This window comes from Castanea sativa, chromosome 9 (assembly GCF_040712315.1).
Source record: "Castanea sativa cultivar Marrone di Chiusa Pesio chromosome 9, ASM4071231v1".
Taxonomy (NCBI): domain Eukaryota; kingdom Viridiplantae; phylum Streptophyta; class Magnoliopsida; order Fagales; family Fagaceae; genus Castanea; species Castanea sativa.
This window is the reverse complement of record NC_134021.1, coordinates 37079684-37103778: the sequence shown is the minus strand read 5'-3', so window position 1 is coordinate 37103778 and position 24095 is coordinate 37079684. Positions and strand designations below refer to the sequence as shown.

At 39.2% G+C, this 24095-nt stretch overlaps 1 protein-coding gene across 1 annotated transcript; it reads left to right on the top strand.

Annotated features, from left to right (window-relative positions):
• The first annotated feature begins 20118 nt into the window (after nt 1–20118).
• Nucleotides 20119–24095, top strand: LOC142610828 (uncharacterized). The gene is made up of 3 exons (XM_075782769.1): nt 20119–20636; nt 22476–22705; nt 23667–24095. The coding sequence occupies exons 1-3, from the start codon at nt 20285–20287 to the stop codon at nt 23943–23945; spliced, it is 861 nt and encodes a 286-aa protein (XP_075638884.1). The 5' UTR covers nt 20119–20284; the 3' UTR covers nt 23946–24095.

Below are 24095 nucleotides of genomic sequence, written 5' to 3'. Positions count from 1 at the left end.
ACCACACATGGACGATCGAGAGAGAAAAAGAAGACAACATGGAAGCCCTGGAAACAGTGGAACTCGTTGAGGGGGAAAACTCAAAGGTGACGAGGATAGGTACAACCATAAGCCCCGAAATGAGGAATGAACTCGTCCGTTTCCTTAAAGGAAATTTGGACGTATTTGCATGGAGTCATGAAGATATGCCGGGTATACCATGCCAGGTAATCCAGCACGAGTTGAAGACAGATCCCGAGAAAAAACCCGTCCAGCAGAAACGACGGGTCTTTGCCCCAGAACGAAACCAAGCAATCAAGGAAGAAGTTAACAGATTGTTGCAGGCAGACTTCATCCGAGAAGTTTACTATCCCAAATGGCTGGCCAACGTCGTGGTAGTGAAGAAAGCAAATGGAAAGTGGAGAATGTGTGTAGACTTCACGGACCTGAACAAGGCCTGCCCGAAAGATAGTTTTCCCCTGCCAAGGATAGATCAGTTGGTAGACTCTACGGCTGGATATAAATTACTAACATTCATGGATACATTTTCAGGTTACAACCAGATAAAGATGGCTGAGGAAGATCAGGAAAAAACTGTTTTCATCATAAGTCAAGGACTCTATTGCTATAAAGTAATGCCCTTCGAACTAAAGAACGCAGGAGCAACGTACCAAAGACTGGTAAACAAGATGTTCAGCAAGCAAATTGGGAGGAATATGGAGGTATATGTGGACGATATGCTCGTCAAGAGCAAAGAAAAGTTGACTCACCTGGACGACCTGGGAGAGACATTTAACACCCTCCGAAGGTACCAGATGAAGCTCAATCCTAGTAAGTGTGTGTTTGGAGTAGCTTCAGGAAAGTTCTTAGGGTTCGTGGTATCCCAGAGAGGAATAGAAGCAAACCCAGAGAAGGTGCAAGCAATACTCAACATGGCATCACCCAAGACCGTCAAGGATGTCCAAAAGCTCATAGGAAGGATAGCTGCACTCAATAGGTTCGTCTCTAAAGCGACGGATAAATGTCTCCCATTTTTCAGAACATTAAAGCAAGCCTTCGCCTGGACTGACTAATGTGAGGCAGCTTTTCAAGAGCTGAAGCGTTACCTCGGTAGCCCACCCATCTTGAGTCCTTCAAAAGCAGGGGAAAGCCTTTCTCTATACCTGGCGGCATCAGCCACGGCCGTCAGTGCGGCCTTAATTCGAGAGGAAGATAAGAAACAGCTCCCAGTTTACTATGTCAGCCAAGCCTTCCAAGGAGCAGAGGCCCAGTATCCCAGGATTGAGAAGATTGTTTTCGCCCTAATAGTGGCTTCACGAAAGCTACGACCATACTTCGAAGCACACCCTATCCTTGTAATGACGGATCAACCCATCAGGAAATCCATGAACAAGCCTGAAGCAGCTGGGAGAATGGTCCAATGGGCAATCGAACTCAGCCAGTTCGACATCGAATACCATCCCAGAACGGCCATCAAGGCGCAAGCTCTGGCAGATTTCATAGCGGAGTTCACCCTTCCAGACGATGACGAAGACAAAAATGAGGTGGAACGTTGGACGATTCAGACTGACGGATCGTCAACCCAAAAGAGGGGATGAGTAGGGGTCATTATAAACACCCCCGATGGAGAAAAACTCCAATATGGAGTCCAATTAAAATTCCCGGCAACCAACAACGAGGCTGAGTACGAAGGCATACTGACGGGACTGAGACTTGGCAAAGCCCTCGGGATTAAGAACCTGCTTATTCAGAGCGACTCGAAACTGGCAATAGGGCAGATCAGGGAAGAGTATGAGGCGAAGGAAGAGAGGATGCAGAAATACCTCAAGCTGATTAAACATCTAGCTCGTGGGTTCGACAAGTTGGATTTCGTCCGGATCCCAAGAAGCCAGAATGCTGCAGCGGACGAGGTCGCAAAAATGTCCTCGTCCGAAGAAGAACCAACGAACAATGAGATTCTCATGGAGATTCAGAAATACCCTAGCATCGAGGAAGTTCCAGTATTCCCCATCCAGAACATAGGTGGTTGGATGGCACCGATCGTATCATACCTTCAAGACGGGCTTCTCCCTCATGACTCAATGGAGGCCAGGAAGATTAAAGCACGGGTGGCCAGATTTACAATTTTGAATGATACCTTATACAAAAGAGGGTTCTCCTTGCCTTATTTGAAGTGTATCGACAAGGAAGAAGCTAAGTACATCCTCCACGAAATCCACGAAGGGATTTGCGGAGACCACGCCGGGCCTAGATCCTTGGTAAGCAAAGTTATTAGAGCAGGATATTTCTGGCCAACTATGCAGGCAGACGCTATGGAGCTCGTCAAGAGGTGCGATAAGTGCCAGAGGTTCGGGAACGTCCAGAGGCTGCCAGCAGAAAAGATGACAACGATTACCTCCCCCTGGCCATTCGCACAATGGGGGATCGATATCGTCGGCCCATTACCCCTGGGAAAAGGACAGGTACGATTCTTGCTCATCGCTATCGACTACTTCACTAAATGGGTTGAAGCAGAAGCGATAGCAACGATCACAGAGGCGAGAACCCGTAGCTTCGTGTGGAGAAATATAATTTGCAGGTTCAGGATTCAGCAAACGATCATTTCAGATAATGACCGACAGTTCGACAGCCAGGGATTTAGAGACTTTTGCTCGCGGCTAGGTATCAAGAATAAGTTCTCGTCACCTGGGCACCCACAGTCTAACGGGCAAACAGAAGTAACTAATCGAACGCTGCTCAGAATCATCAAAGCACGACTAGACGAAGCTAAGGGCGCGTGGCCAGAAGAATTGCCTAATGTCTTGTGGGCCTACAGGACAACAGCAAGAACCCCCATGGGTGAGACGCCTTTCAGGCTCACTTATGGCACTGAAGCAGTAATCCCAGTCGAGGTGGGTATGGCCAGCACCAGGCGAGAAGTATTCCGCGAGGAGAACAACGACGACCAGCTTCGAATCAATCTGGATTGCTTAGACGAGGTAAGGGACAAAGCCTCGAATATGACGATGAAGTACCAGCAGAAGATGACTGAATACTATAACAAAAGGGTCAGGCTCAGGAGACTAGAAATTGGCGACCTCGTCTTACGTAAGGTGACGACTGCAACTAGAAACTCCGCCCACGGGAAACTCGGTCCCACATGGGAAGGACCTTACAAAGTCGTCCACTACTCCCGACAAGGTAGCTATCACTTGGAGACCCTAGACGGACAGAAACTCCCACGACCTTGGAACATAGAACACTTGAAGAAATACCACCCACAGATGTAAATCGAGAATGTACCAATTCGTCAAAATTAATGAAATAATGGTTCAAATAATGTGTTCGTACAGGTACCGAGTCTCGGAGGCCCAGAAAAAAAAATGCCTAAGTAATAAGATTCCGCATCGACGGACGTATATTACTGACGAAGGCAAAATCAAAAAAATGCCTAAGTAATAAGATTCCGCATCGACGGATGTACATTACTGACGAAGGCAAAAAAAAAAAAATGCGCCTAAGTACAGAGGAAAGCTTAAGCAATGACGTTCCCACCGGATGAACATACATTGAAGATGAATGCAAAAAAAAAAAATTTGACATACAGGAGAACATGTCCAAGTAGATACAATATTATAAAAGCCTAAAACCAAAGGCCATTGTTCAAAAAAAAAAAAAAACCCCATAAACACTGGGCTAAAAATACACATGAAAATTTCTAGTTGTCCAGGAAATTGAGCCTGAAAAACATGTCAGGCACCTCAAAAAAAAAAAAAAAGAGAAAGAAACTTCTTAATAACAGGTTCAAACATCCGGATCGGCATCGTCTTCAGCTGGGGCACTGAGGGCAGGGGCATCGGTGACGCGAGCATCAGAAACGTCCCCAGGAGCTTCGGCGGCGGCGGCTTGGGCGGCCTCGTCAGCGGAGATCTCCTTGTCGACCTCCTCCATATCTAGCGCCTCCAAATCTACCCCGGAAGGATGCTTGATGCAATACCTCCTCAAGAGCTCGAACCCCATAAAGTACCAGTTGAAGAGCACGGAGTTGTACTCTTCGGTCTGCTGGAAGCCCTCGATGGCCCTAGAGGCGACGACCTTAATTTTTTCCTTCGCGGCTACGAGCTGCTCGTCCTTTTCCAGAACCAGCTGCTGCTCAACCCTAAGATCGTCACCCAACTTTTTGACCTCGTCCTTGTATTGGTGAACGTCCTCCATCGCGGCTATCAGGTCCCTCTTCAGTTTTGAGTTCTCCATCTCCAGGACTTTGATCCGAGAAAGCGAAGACTCGACCTTGGCTTCCTGAGCTTGACACTCCGCTGAAAAATGGACGGCTTCCCCCAACACCTAAAAAAAAAAAAAAAGGCATGCAAAGGAATAAATAAGAAAGGGGGGGCATATATGTAGATGCGTCATGAGAAACAAACAGGTTACCTGGACGAGTTTATGGATGTGACGACCCATCAACTCAGTTGGAGTCGAACCTGAGAGCACCTTCAGGTCCTCAGCATTCACGACCCTATGAGCCCGATCCGTCGCCAACCTCTCGTCATCCCAAATAGTGGACGAGCCGGAGGCCTCCTTTCCTCTATCCGATGTACGAGGCCTCTTGGAAGCAGGTGTCGGGATTTCTTCCACCGAGGTGGCCGGAGAAGCCGTCCTCGTCGTCTCGGCACCCGAAACCACGGGTGTGATCGTGGCCGTCGGAGTAACGGAAGAGACTTTGCCTTTCACACGAACCACCTTCTTCCTGAGGTTCGACAAGGGTTCGTCTTTCTTGGACCTCATTTTCTCATACATACCCTTGTTGAATTTCGTCGTCATCTCTGCGAAAGGGAAAGATTTTATAAGAGAAAGAGCAAATCAAACAAGTACAGCCTCAGGGTCTAGACCGACGAACTTAGAAGCTTACTCTTCTTTCCCTCGATATCAAGGCTCCGCAAGACGTAGGGAGACGGATCGGGGCCGAGGTTGTAGAAAGCAAGTGTCCTCGGGTCTACCAAGTCGTCCCAGTTTTCAATGGACTGGGAATACGTGATGGCTGCCTCGACGCGCTCCTTGTACCTACTTTTCAACTTTGGTCTTCGTTTAGCTGCACAAGAACGAAGGAAATTAGTAACAATAACCTCAAAAAAAAAATAAAAAAAAAAGCGAGAAAGGAGACTGACGCACCTAAGGTCGGGGTTCCCCACCGACGAAGCAACCTGCGGATCACACCCCAGTCCTGGCTAGAGGGAGTCTCAAAATCGTCCCCAGACACAAACACAAATCTGGACTTCCAGTACCTGAAGGACGAAGGTAAACCCTTGACGATCCTGGTTCTTCTCTCCCAAGGTACTAGCTCGTAATACCCGTACTCTTTGGACTCTTTTAGACGGTATAGATAGACGAGCTCGTTTACCTTAATCATATCCGCGTTAGTGGCCAACCATATTTCCATACAGTTGACCACTATTCTCCACGAATTGGGCATAAGCTGCCCAGGGGCAATCCCCAGATATGCTAGGAGCTCCATCACAAACGGGTGGACAGGAAGCCTAAGTCCACAAGTGAAAGCGGCCTCATAGAGGCACACTTCACCGGGGAAAAACTGGCAAGCCCTATCGTCGTCAGTGGGGTGACGAACACAGACCCGCTCTGGAAACTGAAACCTATCCCTAAACCGACTGACGGCGTCAGAATCTAACCCGCACGGCTCCGCGAGGGCATGAAAGGCCCTAACCTCTCTAAAAGTCGAGACGGCTGTATCTCCCTCCATAGGGTCGTTGCTAAACGACAACCCAGTATCGAGGTCACTAGACCTAACCTCAGACATCAACTGCAACTCCTTCACCAAGCCTTCGAACCAATCGACCGACTCTCGGAGCAATAGAAACAAGTCACCTAAAACAACACCTAAGCTGCTACCCTAAAAAACAAAACCCCTCAAATTGGGAAAAGCGCCTAAAGACCCCCCTAAGCGAGCAAAGAGAAAAGAAATTAAAGGACAAGCTTCCCTAACCTCTAAATTACTGACCATGAACTCCCAGTCTAAAAAGAGAAATACTAAAATTCCCACAAAAAAGAGGGGAGAAATAAACAAAAACATAGAAAGAACCAAGAAACAAAAAAAAAAACCAAAAATCAGATACTTGCGAAGAAGGAAAAAAGAAGAAGGGAGAGGAAGAAAAAGCTTACCTCGAAGAAGCGAGAAGCCCAACAGCCAAGCAAACAACCAAACTCGAAAAGAAGCAAAGAAATATACGAAGAGGGTACTTAGAGGAGAAGAACTGAAGTTTGAAAGAAAATGAAAAGTAAAGTACAAAGAAAGGAGTTTAAAAACCAAATAGAGATGAAAACCGAAAATCGGCGGGAAACCCAAGGGTCAATCCCTTTCCAACCACATCAAGCCACGTGGCCACAACCCACGTAACGCCGCCATAACGCATTCAATGCGGCACGAAATCCCAAAGGGCAACAAAAAAAAAACTGTTCGGCTTCCACGATCGTCACTGACGACCATGAAGCCCGGGGGGCATCTGATGGTATTGACGAAGATGGGACTGACGAAGATAAGTATAGACAAAGCTGCCTTCACGAACGAACATGACCAGTATCTGCGTCATCAAAAAGAATTAATGCCATTCAATGCTGCCAATAAAGCTCCAACCGTTACAAGACCAGCTGGACGAACCGATGGGAACGCATTAAAGTCCATAACTCCACCAGAGACGTTATCAGGGAGTCATTAACACTCCAACGGCTATAATCCACAAGGGTATATAAAACCCTCACAACACCAATACAAGGTACAAAAAAAAGACAACATCACAACCTGAATCATTTTTTATTAATATTTCGATTATTATCTTCTTTGGTACTGACTTTATCATCGGAGGCGTTATGGCAGGCACCACACCGGTGACCACTTGAGTAAGTTCTTGCTCCCGCAGGGTCGTCAGAGTACTTCCAGGAGCCATCTGGACGAATCCCAGCAAACCGACGAGATACTGCTTCATCATTCATGAAAAATGCCAATGGAAAAGGCTTCAACAAGGACCGTAGGCAATCTTGTTCTTCTCAATTCAAGAGCCAAGATAAAGGGAAGAAAGATGCTAGGGATGGCGGTCAGTACACTGATCCCGCAAGACCTAAGTGCTTCGGATGTCAAGGTTTCGGTCACATGAAACAGGAGTGTCCCACATATCTCAAGAGCATTGGGAAAAGTAAGGCACTTGCTGCTACTTTGAGCGACACTGAGCTTGAGGATGACTCCGACAATGAGGATGACAGAATTTTAAATGTCTTTACTGCCACTGTCAATCCTACTGAAGGGATTGTTAAAGATGTGGATAAAGAAGAGGAATTGGTGGAATCCAAGTTTGAAAAGATGGATGATCAAGATGATATCCATACAGCCTATGAAAAACTATACAAGCTCTCTGAGAAGCATAAGAAACTCTATAGGCTAGCCACCAAGAAGCTCAGTGATGTGGAACTTAACCGTGAGGAACTTTCCACAAAGTTTGATGAAGTAAATCAAACTATTGGGGCACTGAGATTCGAGAACAATTTCTTGGCTGAGAAGATCAAGAAGCTTGAAGCGAAGCTGTTTCAAGTTAGAGCTCAATTGGAAAGGGCCTCAAGTGCGAAGCTGGATGAGGTGCTCAACATTCAGAAATTTGCTTCTGATCGAACAGGATTGAGGTATGAATTCTCTTCCTCTAATATTGCTTATGCTAGTACTACTGTTTTTGTTCCTCTTGCTAATAATATTAAAATTGAGAACAATGATGATAAAACAAAATTATCAAGTGGGAACCTAGACAAGGGTAAGTCCATCTTAGGAGCACCCTAAGCTTGAGAAGAAGGAAACTAAAAACCCTAGGACTAAGAAGGCTAACTCTCAAAAGCCTAAACAGAACAAGCATCATCTTTGTCATCATTGTGGTATTGCCGGTCATACTCGACCAAATTGCTATAAGTGGTTAGCCACTCAACAGAGCAATGGCATGATAGTATCTGGGAATCAGAATCAGCTTTAAACCTCTCTTGCTCCTCTTGGAGATCTTCTCAAAGCCCTCATGTTCCTTTCAAACTTGAATGGTTTCAATCCTTCCCCCTATCACCGGTTCAAGGGTTTGCTGAAAGGAAAGGTTCTTCCAAAGCATGGAAGGAAAATGGTTCCAAGTGATTTATTCACTTCTTCTCTCTCTCCCCTTCTTGTTTTTGTTTCCGCATTACTTGTGTGTTTTGCTTTAATGTTTTGAGTCAGTCTAGTTTTATGCATTGTTTTACCTTGTTTAACATGTTTTTGTTTGAGTGTTTTCAGTTTTGTTTTATTTTGTTTTTCAGATAAAAATAAAAAAAAATTTTGAAAAATTGAAAAATACAAAAACAGTGTGTGTTTGTGTACATCGGTTCTTGTGAACTTTAAAATGGCCATTGAAACAGAGTTTTTTAAACTTTGTATCTCTTGTAGCTTAGATAAGCATCTCTATGCACAACTAAGCAAGTGAGTTTTGTGGCTCTTTGTTTATGATGAGTAAGGTTAAGTGATCTCTTGAACTTAACACTCGTATCACACTTTTTGACGGGTAGGACTAGAAAATCCTAAGAGAAAGGCATAAATAACCATCTCACCACTGTTACCCACCAATCATGATATGACATTTGTATGCCTCAGCATAGCAAAAGCGGAATGTCAATGAAATATGTATGCTTCGGCATAGCAAAAGTGCAATGTCAAAAGTTTAACATAATTGAGTATTTCTTCTCTCTCTTTTATATACACATGCATGATTTGCTTAATAAAAAGAAAATATGCAAAGAAAATAAAAGCAAAAAGATAAAAAATGCTTTAAATATGATTGCAAGCGTGTTTTCTAGGAGATATGAGAGTTATAGGATGTACCTCAAAGGTGATAGTCCCCATCAAATAGTTATGATTGTGTATGAGTTAAAGTGATTTTCTTATATCTCAAATCGTCATAACATAGAGACACTTATGCAATCTTGCGATATTTTCACACACAACACGCAAAATTCTTTGCTACTTTTGATACATGTGCAGGTACAATATGATTTGGCCATCACAAGGTTTACATGTGTTGATGTATACTCACTAAACTGTCTTGACTTGTTTTTGAAATATAAAATCGGTTAGACTTGTTTAGTGTGTGTTTTGTGATCCATGTGCTTAAGATTGTTGTTGAGAAATGATTTTGAGAGTCTAATATGTTGATTGGATCATTGGCTGAGTTGCATGTTTGATTGTATTCATATCTATGTTTTTCCCTTCTTGAAAAACTATTTTGAAAAGTTGGCTCGACACCTCCTCGATACCTGTCTGTCTGTCGAGCTTCTCAGCTTTTTCTTATCGCAATCTCGATAGCTTCTCAACACCTTCTGGATCGATTGAGCAACCTCCTGTCCTCTCGATAGCTTCTCGACACCTGGTGGATCGATCGAGCATCTGTTCTCATGTCCTGCCTTATTCCTCGACACCTTCTCGATAGCTGGATCTATCGAAGTTGTATTTCTCGACACCTACCTCGACAGATGTCTCGACACCTCTCGATACTTCTTATCCCTCATTCTTTATGCATTTCATGTTTTTAAAACCTAGGTTTTGGGGTCTTTGAAAACTTTTGGGGGTTTTCAAATTTAATGAGTTTGTGTTGAAATTTTGGGGATGGGTTTTGTAGTTTTGATCTTAAAAACTCCATGCATTGCATCACATTAGCATTCTAACTGTCTTTTCATGCATTTAGATGTGTGCAAAATGTTTGTATGCTGGTAAGATTGGATTGGGCTGAGCCCATGATGTTTTTCATATTGCATGTCACATGTTCATACATTCCCCATGCATACGTTCTATCTATTCAATATACTTGTTATATTTGAATTGTGTTGGAACTTTTCTGAGTATTGCTTTCTTCCCCCTCTCTTTCTGTTTGCGTTAATATTGTCTATAGCACCAAAACGTAAGTCTATTCCGACCCAGAACCCTCTTCATTCTAGGGCCTCTTCATCTTCTGATTCCACTCCTCTTTCTGTTCGGTTCCGTGATGAGAAAGCCCATCAGGACTTCTCGAAGAATTTTTCTAAATGAGGTGTTCATTCGGAACGCCAAGTTGTTCTAGCGGACTTCGCCGACACCGACCTTCCCGATGTCTTTCACAAACGGGAATGGGAGTCACTGTGTGACGTCCCGGTCACTTGTCCTTCCGTGATGATCTAGGAGTTTTACTTCAACATGCATGGATTTCATTCTTCAGTACCTCTCTTTCACACTCGCGTTCGAGGTACGCGCATTGTTATCACACCGGAGTTGGTATCCGATGTGCTTTAGGTACTAAGGGTTGCGTATCTTGACTACTCCGGTTGTGAACGTCTACGGACTGTGTCCAAAGACGAGATGATTTCTACTTTTTGTGAGCGCCCTTCTAATTGGGGTGAGCACCAGTTTACGTCATGTCGACCTTTTGCTAAAGGTCCTCATTTCTTAAACATGGTGATGACTTTTGTCTTACATCCTCTCTTCACTACAACTCTATCACAGAGCCTCGTGCTCGTTTTCTATTGTCTCTTCTTGAGGATCTTACCATTGACTTTCCTTCACATTTCATCTTCTCTATCATAGATGTGTATAAGGATACGACTACCCGTGATAAGCTCATCTTTCCTTCCGCTATCACGAGGATTTTACCCCATTTTTCTATCCCTTTTCCTATCTCCGACCCTTTTCCTGTCATGGTTGCCATAGATGCCGCTACCGTAAAACGTAATGAGGCGCAGTTTAGGTCGTGACAGACAGGTTCAGCAGCTCCTTCCTCCTGTGGCTTTCGCGTCTAGGGATGATGATGGTGATGACGATGATGCTTCGGATGATGATGATGGAGATGCAAGCTCTACCGATGAGATGTCTTCTTGACACTCTACCCTTTGTCACTCGTGACAAAAATGGGGAGTAGTTTTGGGTTTTGAGAGTAGTCATACTTAAAGGGAGAGCTTGTATAGGGACATCTTTTTGATAAGGGGAGTGTTGAGTGTTGAGGGATGTAGTGAGGATTACTTGTATCTTTTTCTTTTCTCCAGTTAGATACATATTCTTCTTGTACCTAGGTCTTGTGACCATCATTACATACATTGTGCTAATTTTTGTTATATTTGTGATGTTGTATGTTTCTTTCACCTATCTTTACATGTGTTATTTCTTTTCTCTCTTTATACACATGTTTCTTTATTTGTATGCAATCTATTATTTCTGTTTCACACTAAGATGCCTTGATGAGTTTTGTTTAAAGTGTTTCATAAATACAGGTTGTCAAAGTCTACTAGTCATAAACTCTCTTCTTGCAAAGTTTTTCAAGAGTTTGTGATTAGGTTAGATTTTATTGTATTCGACAAGTGTATATGAGTTGAGTGATTTATGACTTCTCTCATATGTTCATTTGTTTGTTGTGGTTTTGTCACGGATTGCCAAAGGGGGAGATTGTTAGGACATATGTGTTTCATTTGTTTAGAACATATGTCATTCAGTATTTATGTAATTGGCTAATCCTTTGTCAAAACGCACTTTACTTGTAACTGGGTAGATTTAGGATAAGGTTAATGCTTCAAGAAACAAGATTTCAAGATTAAGTCTTGAAGTCATGCAAGTCTACTCAAGAAACAAGCTTAGAAGTGCTCTTCATTAAAGCTCGACAGCTGGCTTAACAGCTGCATCTATCGAGCTTTAAGAAGCTGTTCTAGCCCCGAGGCTCGACAGCTGCTTGACAGCACCTCGACACCTTTAACTGTTGAGATTTAAGAAAAACAAATTCTGAGTTCTGTTTTGAGTCCAATCCGTGGATGTGTCTTTGGACCTTCTTTTCTTCTAACCCTATACATATAAAATGATTATTTTAAGTGCCGTCAAAGTGTGGCAAGTTGCACAAGCATTGAGAAATCCTTGTTCATGCAAATTGTAACTTGAGACAAAGTTCTTGCCCTAGTTCATCTTTCTTGTGAAGAAGTTGCTGTGTCTTTGCATCGTAGGGTTCTATAACCGAGCATCTTCTTGATCTTCATCGTGTGGATGAATTGAAGAACTTTGCAGCCAACAATCTTCTCTAGTTGGTGATTGAAGTTGCGTACTAGGATCCGTGCAAATTGGTTAGTCACGTACTTGGGAGCCATGCATCGAAAGGAGAAACTATCACTACAGAATAAGTCCAATTAGGTATTGGGGTAAGGGTTCAAGTGCAGGTTGGTAAGGTACTTGAGATTCCTTTACTTGTAATCACTTGTTGTGATAATAGTGGAGTTTTGGGAGTGGTGACCTTAAAATCACCCGGTGGGGTTTTTGCCGTGTAGGTTTTCCCCATTCGTAAACAAATCACCGTATATTTTATTTTCCGCTGCATACTTTAGTTTATTGGTAATTTGTTTGTGCTACCACGCGTTTGCATGTTGATTTGATTAATTAATAACTTGACTAATTAATCAACTTAATTCATCACAAGGGGTCAATACGTTTTTGGCCTATCACCTAATATCAACCTACAGTTGAACCCTTACTCCAATACTCAATTGGACTTGTATTGTAGCGACAATCTCTCCTTTTAATGCACGAATCCTAGTACGTGACTAACCAATGATGCACGGATTCCAGTACGTGACTAACACACCAACTTTAAGAAGATGTTAGCTGTAAAATTCTTCAGTTTATCAACATGAAGATCAAGAAGCTCCTTGGTTACAAACCCCTTGGCGCAAAGACACAGTAGTTTCTACAAAGAGAAAGATGAATTAGAGCAATTTTTGTCTTTAGTCACAATATGTGTGTATAGATTTTAAAAGACTTTTTTTTACAGCTCTTAAAATAATCCTTATATATATATATATATATATGTCTAGGGTTTTGAGAAAAGGAACCCTACACAAATACTTAAGGATATGCGTGTAATCAAATCTGAAAATTCTGATTTCATAATTCTTGATAGATACAACTTTTGTTGAGCTGCTGTAGAGCTTCAACATTAAATCTTGATAGTTAAATATTATGAAGTTTATTCCAAAATTTTATGAAATTATAGTTAAATATTATCAAGTTTATTCTATAAAATTTATAAATTTATCTAAAATAATAATTGGTGTCACATTTAATTGTTTTTAGATTAAAAAAAAAATTATGTAATAAAATTTATAGCACGTGATTGCCCTATGTCTATTGCACCGTTTCGATTTACGAACCGTCAGACAATGATGACTGTTAACGCTTGACAGACTGGCACAACACACTTTACAAGGGCACATAAATAAACATCCCATCCGTTCAGTAATTGACGTTCAAGCTTCCCAAGGAATTCCAGGCACATGCCTTCCTTGATTCTTGCCCAGGATCTGAGAAGAATCAAGGGGGGCTATTGTACGGGGTAGGGCCCCAAGCCCAAAGCCTCACAACATGTTATTTAACCCTGCCCCCATCTTCGGTCCTTCGGCCTCAATCCGAACACCCTGGAACCCAACATGTGCCCAAAGTAGAAACGGGACCTCGCTAGCTTGAATTTTCCAGGCAAATTCCCCTCCCCCCTGGTCGTCTTTAACTTGGTCGGCAGTATCGTCACTTGGAGATGCCCTATGCCCGATAGCCCTCGAAGATATCGCTGCTGGGTAGGCTTTTGGAGGTGGGAATCAGTTTCGATGCCATTACCGCTTTCCTACCAGAACCCACCTAAATACGATACAATTGGACCCCCAATTACACTAGCAAGTGGGGGTAATCATGACACTCCCACTTGTCTGAGGCTATAAATAGGGGAATAGAGGAAGAAAAGGAGGTTGGCAATTGGAAAGAGAAGCACAAAGAGAAGAGAGAGTTTATCATAAGAAGAGGGGGAGAAATTTAGAGAAGGGGAGGAGCTCACAAGGTCCTAAGTGATTGCATGGGTCTCAAAGCAAAGGATCACTCATAGTAGGAAAATTAAAGCTCACGAAACAAATAGATTGTGAGCCCAAAAACATAAGTAGCATATTTTTGGCCCACATAGCCATTTATTTAAATTCAATTATAAAAAAACCTAATTAATTTACTGTAGTTTTTTTTTAGGGGTGGCAAATGGGCTGGTTGGGTCATTAATGGGTTGGCTGTGTAATTACCCGTTTATCCATTTATGACCCGTTTATATAAAAATTAATTATCCATTATTCGCCTAACCCATTTAATTAGAAACTCACCCATTTAACCCATTTAATTTTAATATTTCCACTAACACATTAGCACACGTGTTGAAACACTTATTTGACTCATTTAAACTTTCCTTTCTCTCCTAACTTTCTTGGAATCCAAACAAAGCATACATTTTTAATAAAAAGAAGAAAACATGAAGACGTTTGAGCTCGCCTGAAAAAAAAAGAAAGGGATTTGAGCTCGCCATTGTCGTACCTTGACCAGAGTGTGGACACGGCGACGTAGCAGCTCGAGCAGGAGGACGAGATTGATGAACCCGAGGAGATCGAGCCGCCTACGGCCACCGTGCCTTTCTCCAGGCTCTTCGCTTGCATTGACAACCTTGACTGGGCACTCATGTTCGTCGACTCCTTTGCCGCCACTGCTCATGGCACCACGTCCCAAACCTCTCCCTAGACGACGCCGTTGAGCGCGACTCCCTCATCTACCGCTCCTACATCGCCCTCAGTAGCTACCAGCTCGTCGTTCACGAGATCGACGCTTCTGCTCCCACTCCTCTTTAGGCCGTCAAATTGCTCGAGCTCTATCTCTCTTCCCCTGAAAACAAGGTTCCAACTATTCAAACAAATATTAGCCTCTCATCTCCACTCTTTTTTTTGCCCAATTTTAGATCTCATGGCTTAGATTGTGAATTTGATTGTTAAAAATTTGGTGTGGATTGATTGGGTGTTTTTAAGGAGTCGGCGATCTCGAGTTTGAAGGAGTGGTTGGTGGATCCGGTGATTGGAAGCAACCCGATTCTGAGGTTTCAAGGTCATCGGCTGTGTTCTGTAGTGTATGTTTGGTTGCCGAGAATGTGATCGTGTGCTATTTTTGGTTTTGTGTTTGTTAGGATTCTGTTTGGATGATGAGAAAATGTAGGAAATGTCAAACAGTAGGTGGTAAAGTGTGTTTGATTTCAGAAGTGTTTAGTGGGTGTTTGTGAGTTTATTTAAATTTAAATTTTAGATGGGTTTAGTTGTTATTAGTGGATTTATCCATTTAGACTCATCTAATTAAATATCTAAATGACTCTTTACCCATTTAACCTAAATAATCAAATGAGTCGGGTTAAGACTTATCCAAATATGGTGGGTAATGAACGGGTTCATGCATATGGATAAAAATTGTCACCCTAAGTTTTTTTAGAGATAATTACAATATGCTGCTAACCCCGCAGTTTAAATCCTTTTCCTCCTATACCTTCAAACATTTTGCGCATGAGGAGACGTCAATTTACTATACCTAAACGCTAATAATGGGAAAAAATAAATGTGATAGAGATCAGGTACATTGCAATTGTAATCAATGATTAAGATTAAGAGTTGTAAAAAATGATTTTCAGTTACAACTATTGAATTAAAGATATTAGAAGAAGTTAAACAGTTAATAAAGTAAAAATAATTTGTGAGAAAAAAAAAGTAGGTAGATACCAAATACCCACCTAATCTTTTTTTTTGAGAAGAAAATACTCACCTAATCTTAATACAAATAAAGTTATAGAAAATGTTAGCTTTCTCATAAAATGTTGGGCTTTCTCGTCATAAAGAAAGCTGTCCCTGTACGTGACTAGACATGAATTAAGATTTGCAAAGAAAAGTTGCTAACACAGGTTAGCCTTAAGCTTCCACCTTTTTCTTTCTATCACGTTTTTGCCAGTATCATTCACTTTCATTCATTTGGTAAGATTTGCAAAGAAAAGTTGCTAACACAGGTTAGCCTTAAGCTTCCACCTTTTTCTTTCTATCACGTTTTTGCCTGTATCATTCACTTTCTTTCATTTGGTAAGATTTACAAAGAAAAGTTGCTAACACAGGTTAGCCTTAAGCTTCCACCTTTTTCTTTCTATCACGTTTTTGCCTGTCTCATTCACTTTCATTCATTTGGTATGACTGTACAATGCGACAGATAATGTACAATGTGACAAATAATAAGCAGTAGAGAGAAAATAATGCAACACGATGAGTAGTAGGTTGTGTTTGGCATTGGCTGAAAAATACAGTTTTTTTTTATTTAACTTATTTTTACTACTATTTAGCTTATTTTTTTTGTACTATTCATGAGTCTTACTGTACTATTTTAGCTAACTTTTAGTTTTATCTACCGTACTTTTTTATAAAAAAAATTGTTTCAGCTAAATAAGTTATTCTCAGTAAGAAAATAATGATTCATGTAATAGTGATGGATATAATGGGAATAGTAGACAATGTCAACGGTAAATACCAAATACCCATTGTGGTGGTCTTTTCCTACGAACCTGGGCTTTGAGTTTAGACCCCCAATTTACTTGTACTTTGAGTTGGGCTTATCTCATAGTGGAAGGTCTAAGAAATGGCTTGAAAGGTTGTTGAAAGAGGTAAACTATTGTCTTTGACCCCAAACTTCTTTGATATTGGCCCAATCGAGGCAATGGTTGCATAGCTGAGCCTCTACACTATAATCCGAATAAGATTCCCTTTCTCTTGAGTTAAGTCTTTTCTCACTGCTCCCATGTTTCACTCCCCCCAAAATTTTCAACCCTTGATCCTTATCCCTCTTTCTCTATTCATAGCCTCCTCTTAGTGGGGTTGTCATGATGAGAGGGTTTTTTTCCCACATTAATGGGTCCCTTTGAATTATATTCTTGACCTGATGGGACCCACCGCTTGCTGTTGATATGACCTCTTTGGAACTTGCACCAAACGCTGTTTAATACTCGATGGGCAGATTCCCCTAAGACATTATTCCGGGTACACCTTTTAAATGTTCAATTAGGCTTTAACTAGGTTCGGTTTAGAGTCGAAATAGATCAAGGTCATCTAGTGAATGGGCCACGAACTTGGTAATGGGCCGATATTCTTGGTCCGTACACCCACCTATTTTTTTTTTTTTAGGAGAAGAAAATACACACCTAATCTTAATACAAATAAATTTATAAAAAAATGTTAGCTTTCTCAAAAATGTTGGGCTTTCTAGTAATAAAGAAAGCTGTACCTTTACTTGACTAAACATAAATTAAGATTTGCAAAGAATAGATGCTAACTCATGTCAGCCTTTATCTTCCATTTTTTTCTTTCTATCACGTTTTTGCCTGTATCATTCACTTTCATTCATTTGTTATGACTATACAATACGGCAGATAATGTACAATGTGACAAATAATGAATAGTAGAGAGAAAACAATATTACATGACGAGTAGTAGGTTGCGTTTGGTATTGGCTAAAAAAAAAACAGTTTTTTTTTATTTAGTTTTTTTTTGGTATTGTTCATAGGTCTCGTTGCACTTTTTGGTACTATTTATGAGTCTCACTGTACTATTTTAGCTAACTTTTAGTTTTATCTACTGTACTTTCAGCAAAAAAAATTCAGTTTTAGCTAAATAAACTGTTCCCAAACGGACTCATGTAGTGAGAAAATAATGGTTCATGTAATAGTGATGGATATAACGGGAATAGTAGACATAGTGAACAGTCGGGTCAATTGTGTTGTGGGCCAAAACAAGCTGGGTTCAAAATTGGTCATTTTAAATGAGTTGAAAATAGGTTAGGCTAATTAGGCTGTGGGCCAACTCGAATTTTCACATGAAAAAAAAACTTTTAAAAAAGATGTCAAATTTTTAGAGAGAATAAATCAAATAAATCAAGGAAACGAATGGTACATAATACCTTCTTTTTTTTTTTTTTTTGCCATTAAGTGGGCACCTACTATTATTAGACTCTTGGTGTTACTGTTATACAAGTGAAGGAAAAAAACAAACAAACCAAAAAACAAAAAACTTTCCATATCCTTCTAGTTTTGATAGTTTTGAGCATGATTAAAATTTTTTACACTCATGATAACAAAATCTTCCATATTAATATTATTTTAAAGGAAACGAGAAAAAATGATATAAAATCTTATTATTATTTATAACTTTGAAGCTACGATAGTGTCAAAGATAACAGTCTGCTGGAGCTTGAATGCTAAAAATTATAATAATGATACATCATTGATGTAGGTGCGATGGGTTCAAAAATAACCTTTTTAAGCATTTCACAGCACTCTACGACTTTTAAAAATTAGACCTGACTCGGCTTTGACAACAAAAATTAGACCAGGCGAAAGTTCCATGCACCACCCAGGTTCAAATGGACCGGACAAAAATAGTACGGTCCCACTAATCATGCTATGCACTTGTTGGCTTACAGAGTTCCCTTTCATACTAGTACCAGTTCCCACCCAAGTCCCAACAACCCACCCATTAAATTATTTATAGAGTTTCACATTTAGTACGGTCCCCCTAATCATGCCCTGCACTTGTTGGCTTACAGAGTTCCCTCTCATACTAGTACCAGTTCCCACCCAAGTCCCAACAACCCACCCATTAAATTATTTATAGAGTTTCACATTTGCTGGCTCACTTTTTATACTATAATCACTCACCAACCCAAAATAATTTTTTTTTTTAAAATTTATTAAAAAAAGGTACATAATAAACCTTAAAATTTAGTCTTAGTTAGAAAATAAACCTTGAAGTCTTGATCAATCTCATTCTATAATATTTTTTAATAATTTGTAATTTGATTCATTAATAAATTTATTCCATATGAATCTCGTGCTGAATTTGCTTTTTATAATTATAGTCAAATAATTGCTTGCAAAATTTGTGGGTATTATAATTTTTTTTTATAAGTAGATAATGGAAGAGGAGGACTTGAACCAAGACATAAGATACCATAAAGAAAATGTCTGGTTAAAATTAATATACTTTTGCATGAGTTTATTATTGACATTACTTATATCATGTGCCAATGACAACAAACTATATTAAGAAATTTTAAATAAAATTGTGTCCTTAAATGCATTAATAGCTTTGTTACAACTTATCAAGGCCTGAAAAATTGTATGAAAAGAAGAAGAAGAAGGGATATATACTAAAATTTACAGCACATTTCTCTCTTTTCCCTATTACAAATAAAAATTGAAGGACCCGCTCTTCTAATAATGGGGTGAATACAAATTCTTCATCCCAATTTTTTCTCGTTTATACTTTGGTTAATCTATAAGGGGCAAAAAAAAAAATGTAATGGACTGTAGAGTGTAAAATGGAACACCCAAAGTAGGTGTCTCAATTAAATTCAATCCAATAATTATATTGAATTTAATTAATCTTAAAAAGTAAACACCATCAATTCTTTATGGGTCAATCAAATGATATATTTGAGTTTAATTGAAAACTAAAAATCTAATTAACTTACTGTAATTAAGAGCATTTACATCATCTTATAATAAAAAAATTATTGTCTATTTTACAATAAGAACTTAACATTTTCTATTTTAGCAAACCATTTTTCAAAACATCCATGTTTAATAATCTATTTGATTAAAATATCAATTTTTCATAATTTTTTAAAATTGTTTTTTATCTTCACATATAACAATTATTGTCTAGTCTCTTCCTTCACCGGAGAATTACAAAAAAAGATAATGAAAAACCGTTTTTTATGATATTTTTGCATAATTATTTAATTTTATTGACTAGATTAGTCAATTTTATGATTTTTTTTTTTATAATCAACTATATTAGTCAATTCAAAAAAGGAGAAAATAGATAAGGGATATTTTCTTCGAAAATGTTGGACTTCCCCAAATTGAACCCATACCTAACTTTTTTTTTTTCTTTGTGTGTGTGGAGAAAAAGAACAATTTTACAAACTAAGTGTAACTTTGATACTAGATTAAAATCCAGTTTTTTAAAATATTTAGCTTGTTTTTATTATTATTTATAGATTACATTATACTATTTTAACTAATTTTAACTTTATTTATTATATTTTTAGTAAAAAAATTTCAATTTTAACTAAATAACAACCGAAAAAACTGAATCTGACTGGACTAAGTTTCTTTTTTTTGGTTTGGTAGGCTGACTAGACTCGCTCAAAATAAATGAAACCCAACAAAAGCTGTTAATACTTATAATAGCAGTTAACTAATTCTGTCCTCGACCACCACCTTAGCAGGTTCCTCTTCTCCCTCTCTCTCACCCATTGCATCCATCTTTCTGTCAGCTTCTTTCCCTTAAAAGGGTAAACGCAACTCTCCTTATCCTTTCAAAACTCAATCCATTTAGAGCAAAGCAAAGCAAAGCAAAACAGAGACACAGTCAGAAAAAAAAAATGGCTAAGTTGTTGGAGTCATGGGAAGGGCTGGAGGGAAAAGTGGTGATGGTAACTGGAGCTTCATCAGGCATTGGTCGAGACTTCTGTATCAACTTGGCTAAAGCTGGCTGCAAGATTCTTGCTGCGGCTCGACGTGTCGATCGACTCCAATCACTCTGTCATGAACTCAATCAGCTATCAACTTCGGCGTCTGCGTCCGCTTCGGCTTCGGCTTCGACAAAGTACCCAAGAGCCGTGGCTGTGGAGCTCGACCTCACTGCTGATGGACCCACCATCGAAAAGTCTGTTCAGAAGGCTTGGGATGTGTTTGGCCATATTCATGCCTTGATTAACAATGCCGGATTTCGAGGTTTTACTTTACTATCTTCAAACCCCACTTTTCCTTTTATTTTGTTTTCTTCCGATTACAAAACTTTTTGTATATTTGGGTTTTATCTTAGAAACTAAAGTAGGTACGTGTCCTCGATTGTACTGGCCAAGCAAAAAAATCAAGCGGTACTGTTACATTGAAGGCCGTACTAACGAGTATGGCTTAATAATTTATTTTTAAAAAAATTTATGTAAAATAAAAAAAATTATTAAAATATTAATTTTTTTTTCTTTTATTATAAAAACTTTTTTTAAATAAATTATTAACTAATAACCTTAGAACATTCATTAGTATTTTCCTGCATTGAAAGGTATTATTATATTAAAAAGTAACCAAAATTAATAAATAAATAGCTCTTTAATGGATTTTATTGTTAATAAAAATAGCATTTTTATTGAAAATTGTGTTTTTATAAGTTTTCAAAATTTCAAATTTTAGATTGAAACTGTGTTTTGCAAAAGTTGGAGGTTTAAAGAAAGGCTATTCTCCTAAATAATTTTACCACGATTCTATTTTTAATAATTAATAATAAATAATAGTATTTTTTTCCAAAACAAAACCCCTCTTAAACTATAAGTTGCTTGACTCTGTAAAATAAAATAAAAAAAGTCAATCTTAACCTGTGACTTAGTTCTTTGGTGAGTCAACGATGCCAAAAGTCAACATTGCAGAATAGTTTTTGCTATCCAGCCTATCCTCGTGTACAATGTTTGTTGATCGCATTGGGGTGTTTGAGGGTTGAATGGTGGAACTGTGAATTTGTGCATGTTTGCCTTTTCTGCTACTAGTTTACCTTGTTTTGGCTTCAAAAAATTGCCTGGATCTATAATGGTCCAGTGAAGTCTGAGCTGTTCAAGGCAATTGAGATGATGTTTGTGCTTGTGTTGGAAGTTGGAAGTTATCAATGGTTTCCCAATTACATAAAAAAAAATATTTGTAAATGTAGAGTGTCATTGTCAGTACTCAAGGAAAGCAGATTTTGTGTTTTGTTTGTATGTTTGCAGACCAATGACTGTTTTCGTCTGACTGTGTTCTTGTACTGATGGCTTATTCTATTAGTTTGAAATGAAAGTAGAGGTTGCCCCTTGTTTGTCAATAATAAATTCCCGATTGTCCCAGAAAAAATTGAGCTATTTGGAAATCGAAATTTATTCATTTAAATCTAACACTTCCTTTCTCGTGTAGGCCTGAACAATCCTTAATAAATAGGGCCCAACACATGGAAATATTTTAAATGAGAACCAAGGGGGAAATATGGATTAAACCCAAGACCTCCTGTTTTGATACAATGATAAAATACCAACATTTTCAAAAACTTAAGCTATTAGGAAATGGTGAATGTAATTATCTAATCCAATAGTCACTAGTAAGGGCACAACTGTTGATCATTCTTTTTCTCTCTAGAATTGAGCCCTTTTACTTCTAGCTTCCTATTCTCTAAACGCCTTCTTTTCACATTTGACTACATTGTCTTGCTCATAGAGGTAAACGTTGTGTATATTTGGGGCAGACACAGGTTTGTAAAGCAATAATATCCATACATGGACAAATCTGCTTTGGATGACTTGGACCATCCCACAGTTGGTTATTTAAGACTTATATCTTGGGAGTTTTCACTTCTCATTCTTGTATTCACAAGACCAGTTATGCTTCTTGGAGTTTTTTGACTGTATTGTTAACATGGGCTTCTTTGTCTTTTAATTCATGAGCTTTTTAAAGTGTTCTGTTACCTGGATGCCTATCTGCGTGTTTTTTGGTAGTTAATTGTTGAAGGTTATTGTTGATAGATATTTCTAACTCTTATGCGATGTATGTTAGGTACTGTGCAATCTCCATTAGATTTGTCCGAGGAGGAATGGAATCAGGCTATCAAAACAAACTTAACAGGAACCTGGTTGGTGTCAAAATATGTCGGCAGACACATGCGTGATGCGAAGCAGGGAGGATCAATCATAAACATATCTTCAATTGCTGGTCTTGACCGCGGGCAATTGCCTGGAGGGCACGCCTATGCTTCCTCAAAGGCAGGCGTAAACACCTTGACAAAGGTAATGTCACTTGCCATGCAACTCTTCCAAATTATAGGTGTAATACCACTGTCATTTTTTGTAATTGTTTGGAAACATAATAATTACTATAAGATGAAAAATCATAGTATCTTCATAGAAAAATGCACTACAGAGGAAAGAAAACCTCACACTAAACAAAAGAAAAAGTTCACTTCAATTAATTTAACAATAGGTAAACGAATGGAGCTTACTTCTTTTGATTCAAGAAAAGGTCAACTTAAGTACATTTCCTTTTTTATTAAAAAGAAGGGGAAAAATTATATCACCAAAAAGATTTCTTTCAAGAGGAAGGTCAGAGGGCTTCGGATAGGCACTCATCAGCATGCTTCCTTTTTACCATTTGAAAGGAAGAAAAAAAAAAAAAAATTCCAAGAGCGACACCTAGAGAGTAGACACTTCCAACTGCAAGTTCTAAAGCTTCTCATATTAGTCCCCTTTGGAACTGAGTGCCAAAACAGATATAATTACCATCTCCAAACTCCACCATACTGCATTTTCGTGAAGTTGGGACAGATGTATAATGTTTGCTCTGTTTGCCTAGATGTGTGTTTGTTTTTCTTTTATTTTTATTTTTTATATGAGTATTTTCGGACTGATGACATCTACTTCTTGAGGCATCATCCCTGACCACTATGCTATCACTTGGGTTGTCATTTTAGAGTAGGATGCTACCTTCTCTGTGACTATATGATGTACATATCATAACTATGCTACCCTGAACTTATTTGGAGATAGTAGGAGCCTGTCTTCTTTAAGCCTTTGCCCATAGGAAATGTATTCTTATCAATTATCAGACTAATTTGTCTTCTATTTTTTTCAACGTTTGTCCCTCCTACTTTTATATAAGAGTGCTGCATATATATATATATGCGCGTGTGTTTGTTAATTTTGTTCTTCTTGTCATTATTTCTCCATATAATGTTGGTTCTACTTATTACAGGGCATGGCTGTGGAATTGGGTGCATTCAAAATTAGAGTGAATTCTATATCACCTGGCCTTTTCAAGTCTGAAATTACTGAGGGTCTTATGCAAAAACAGTGGCTGCATAATGTGACAATGAAATCTATCCCTTTAAGAGACACTGGCACCGCAGATCCGGCATTGACATCACTTATTCGATACTTAATACATGACTCTTCTGAATATGTTTCGGGCAACCTGTTCATTGTTGATGCTGGTGCCACCTTACCAGGTGTCCCTATTTATTCTTCCATTTGAAAGCCATGTAATGTAATGAGATAGTCATAGGACTGTCTTAAAAGCTAGCTTAAATTATTTAATGTTTGCGGATTCCATGCTATTTTTTGTCTCAACTTTATTTCAAATAATCTAATTTTTGGAAATAAGTTAACTTTTAGCTTTTTGTCT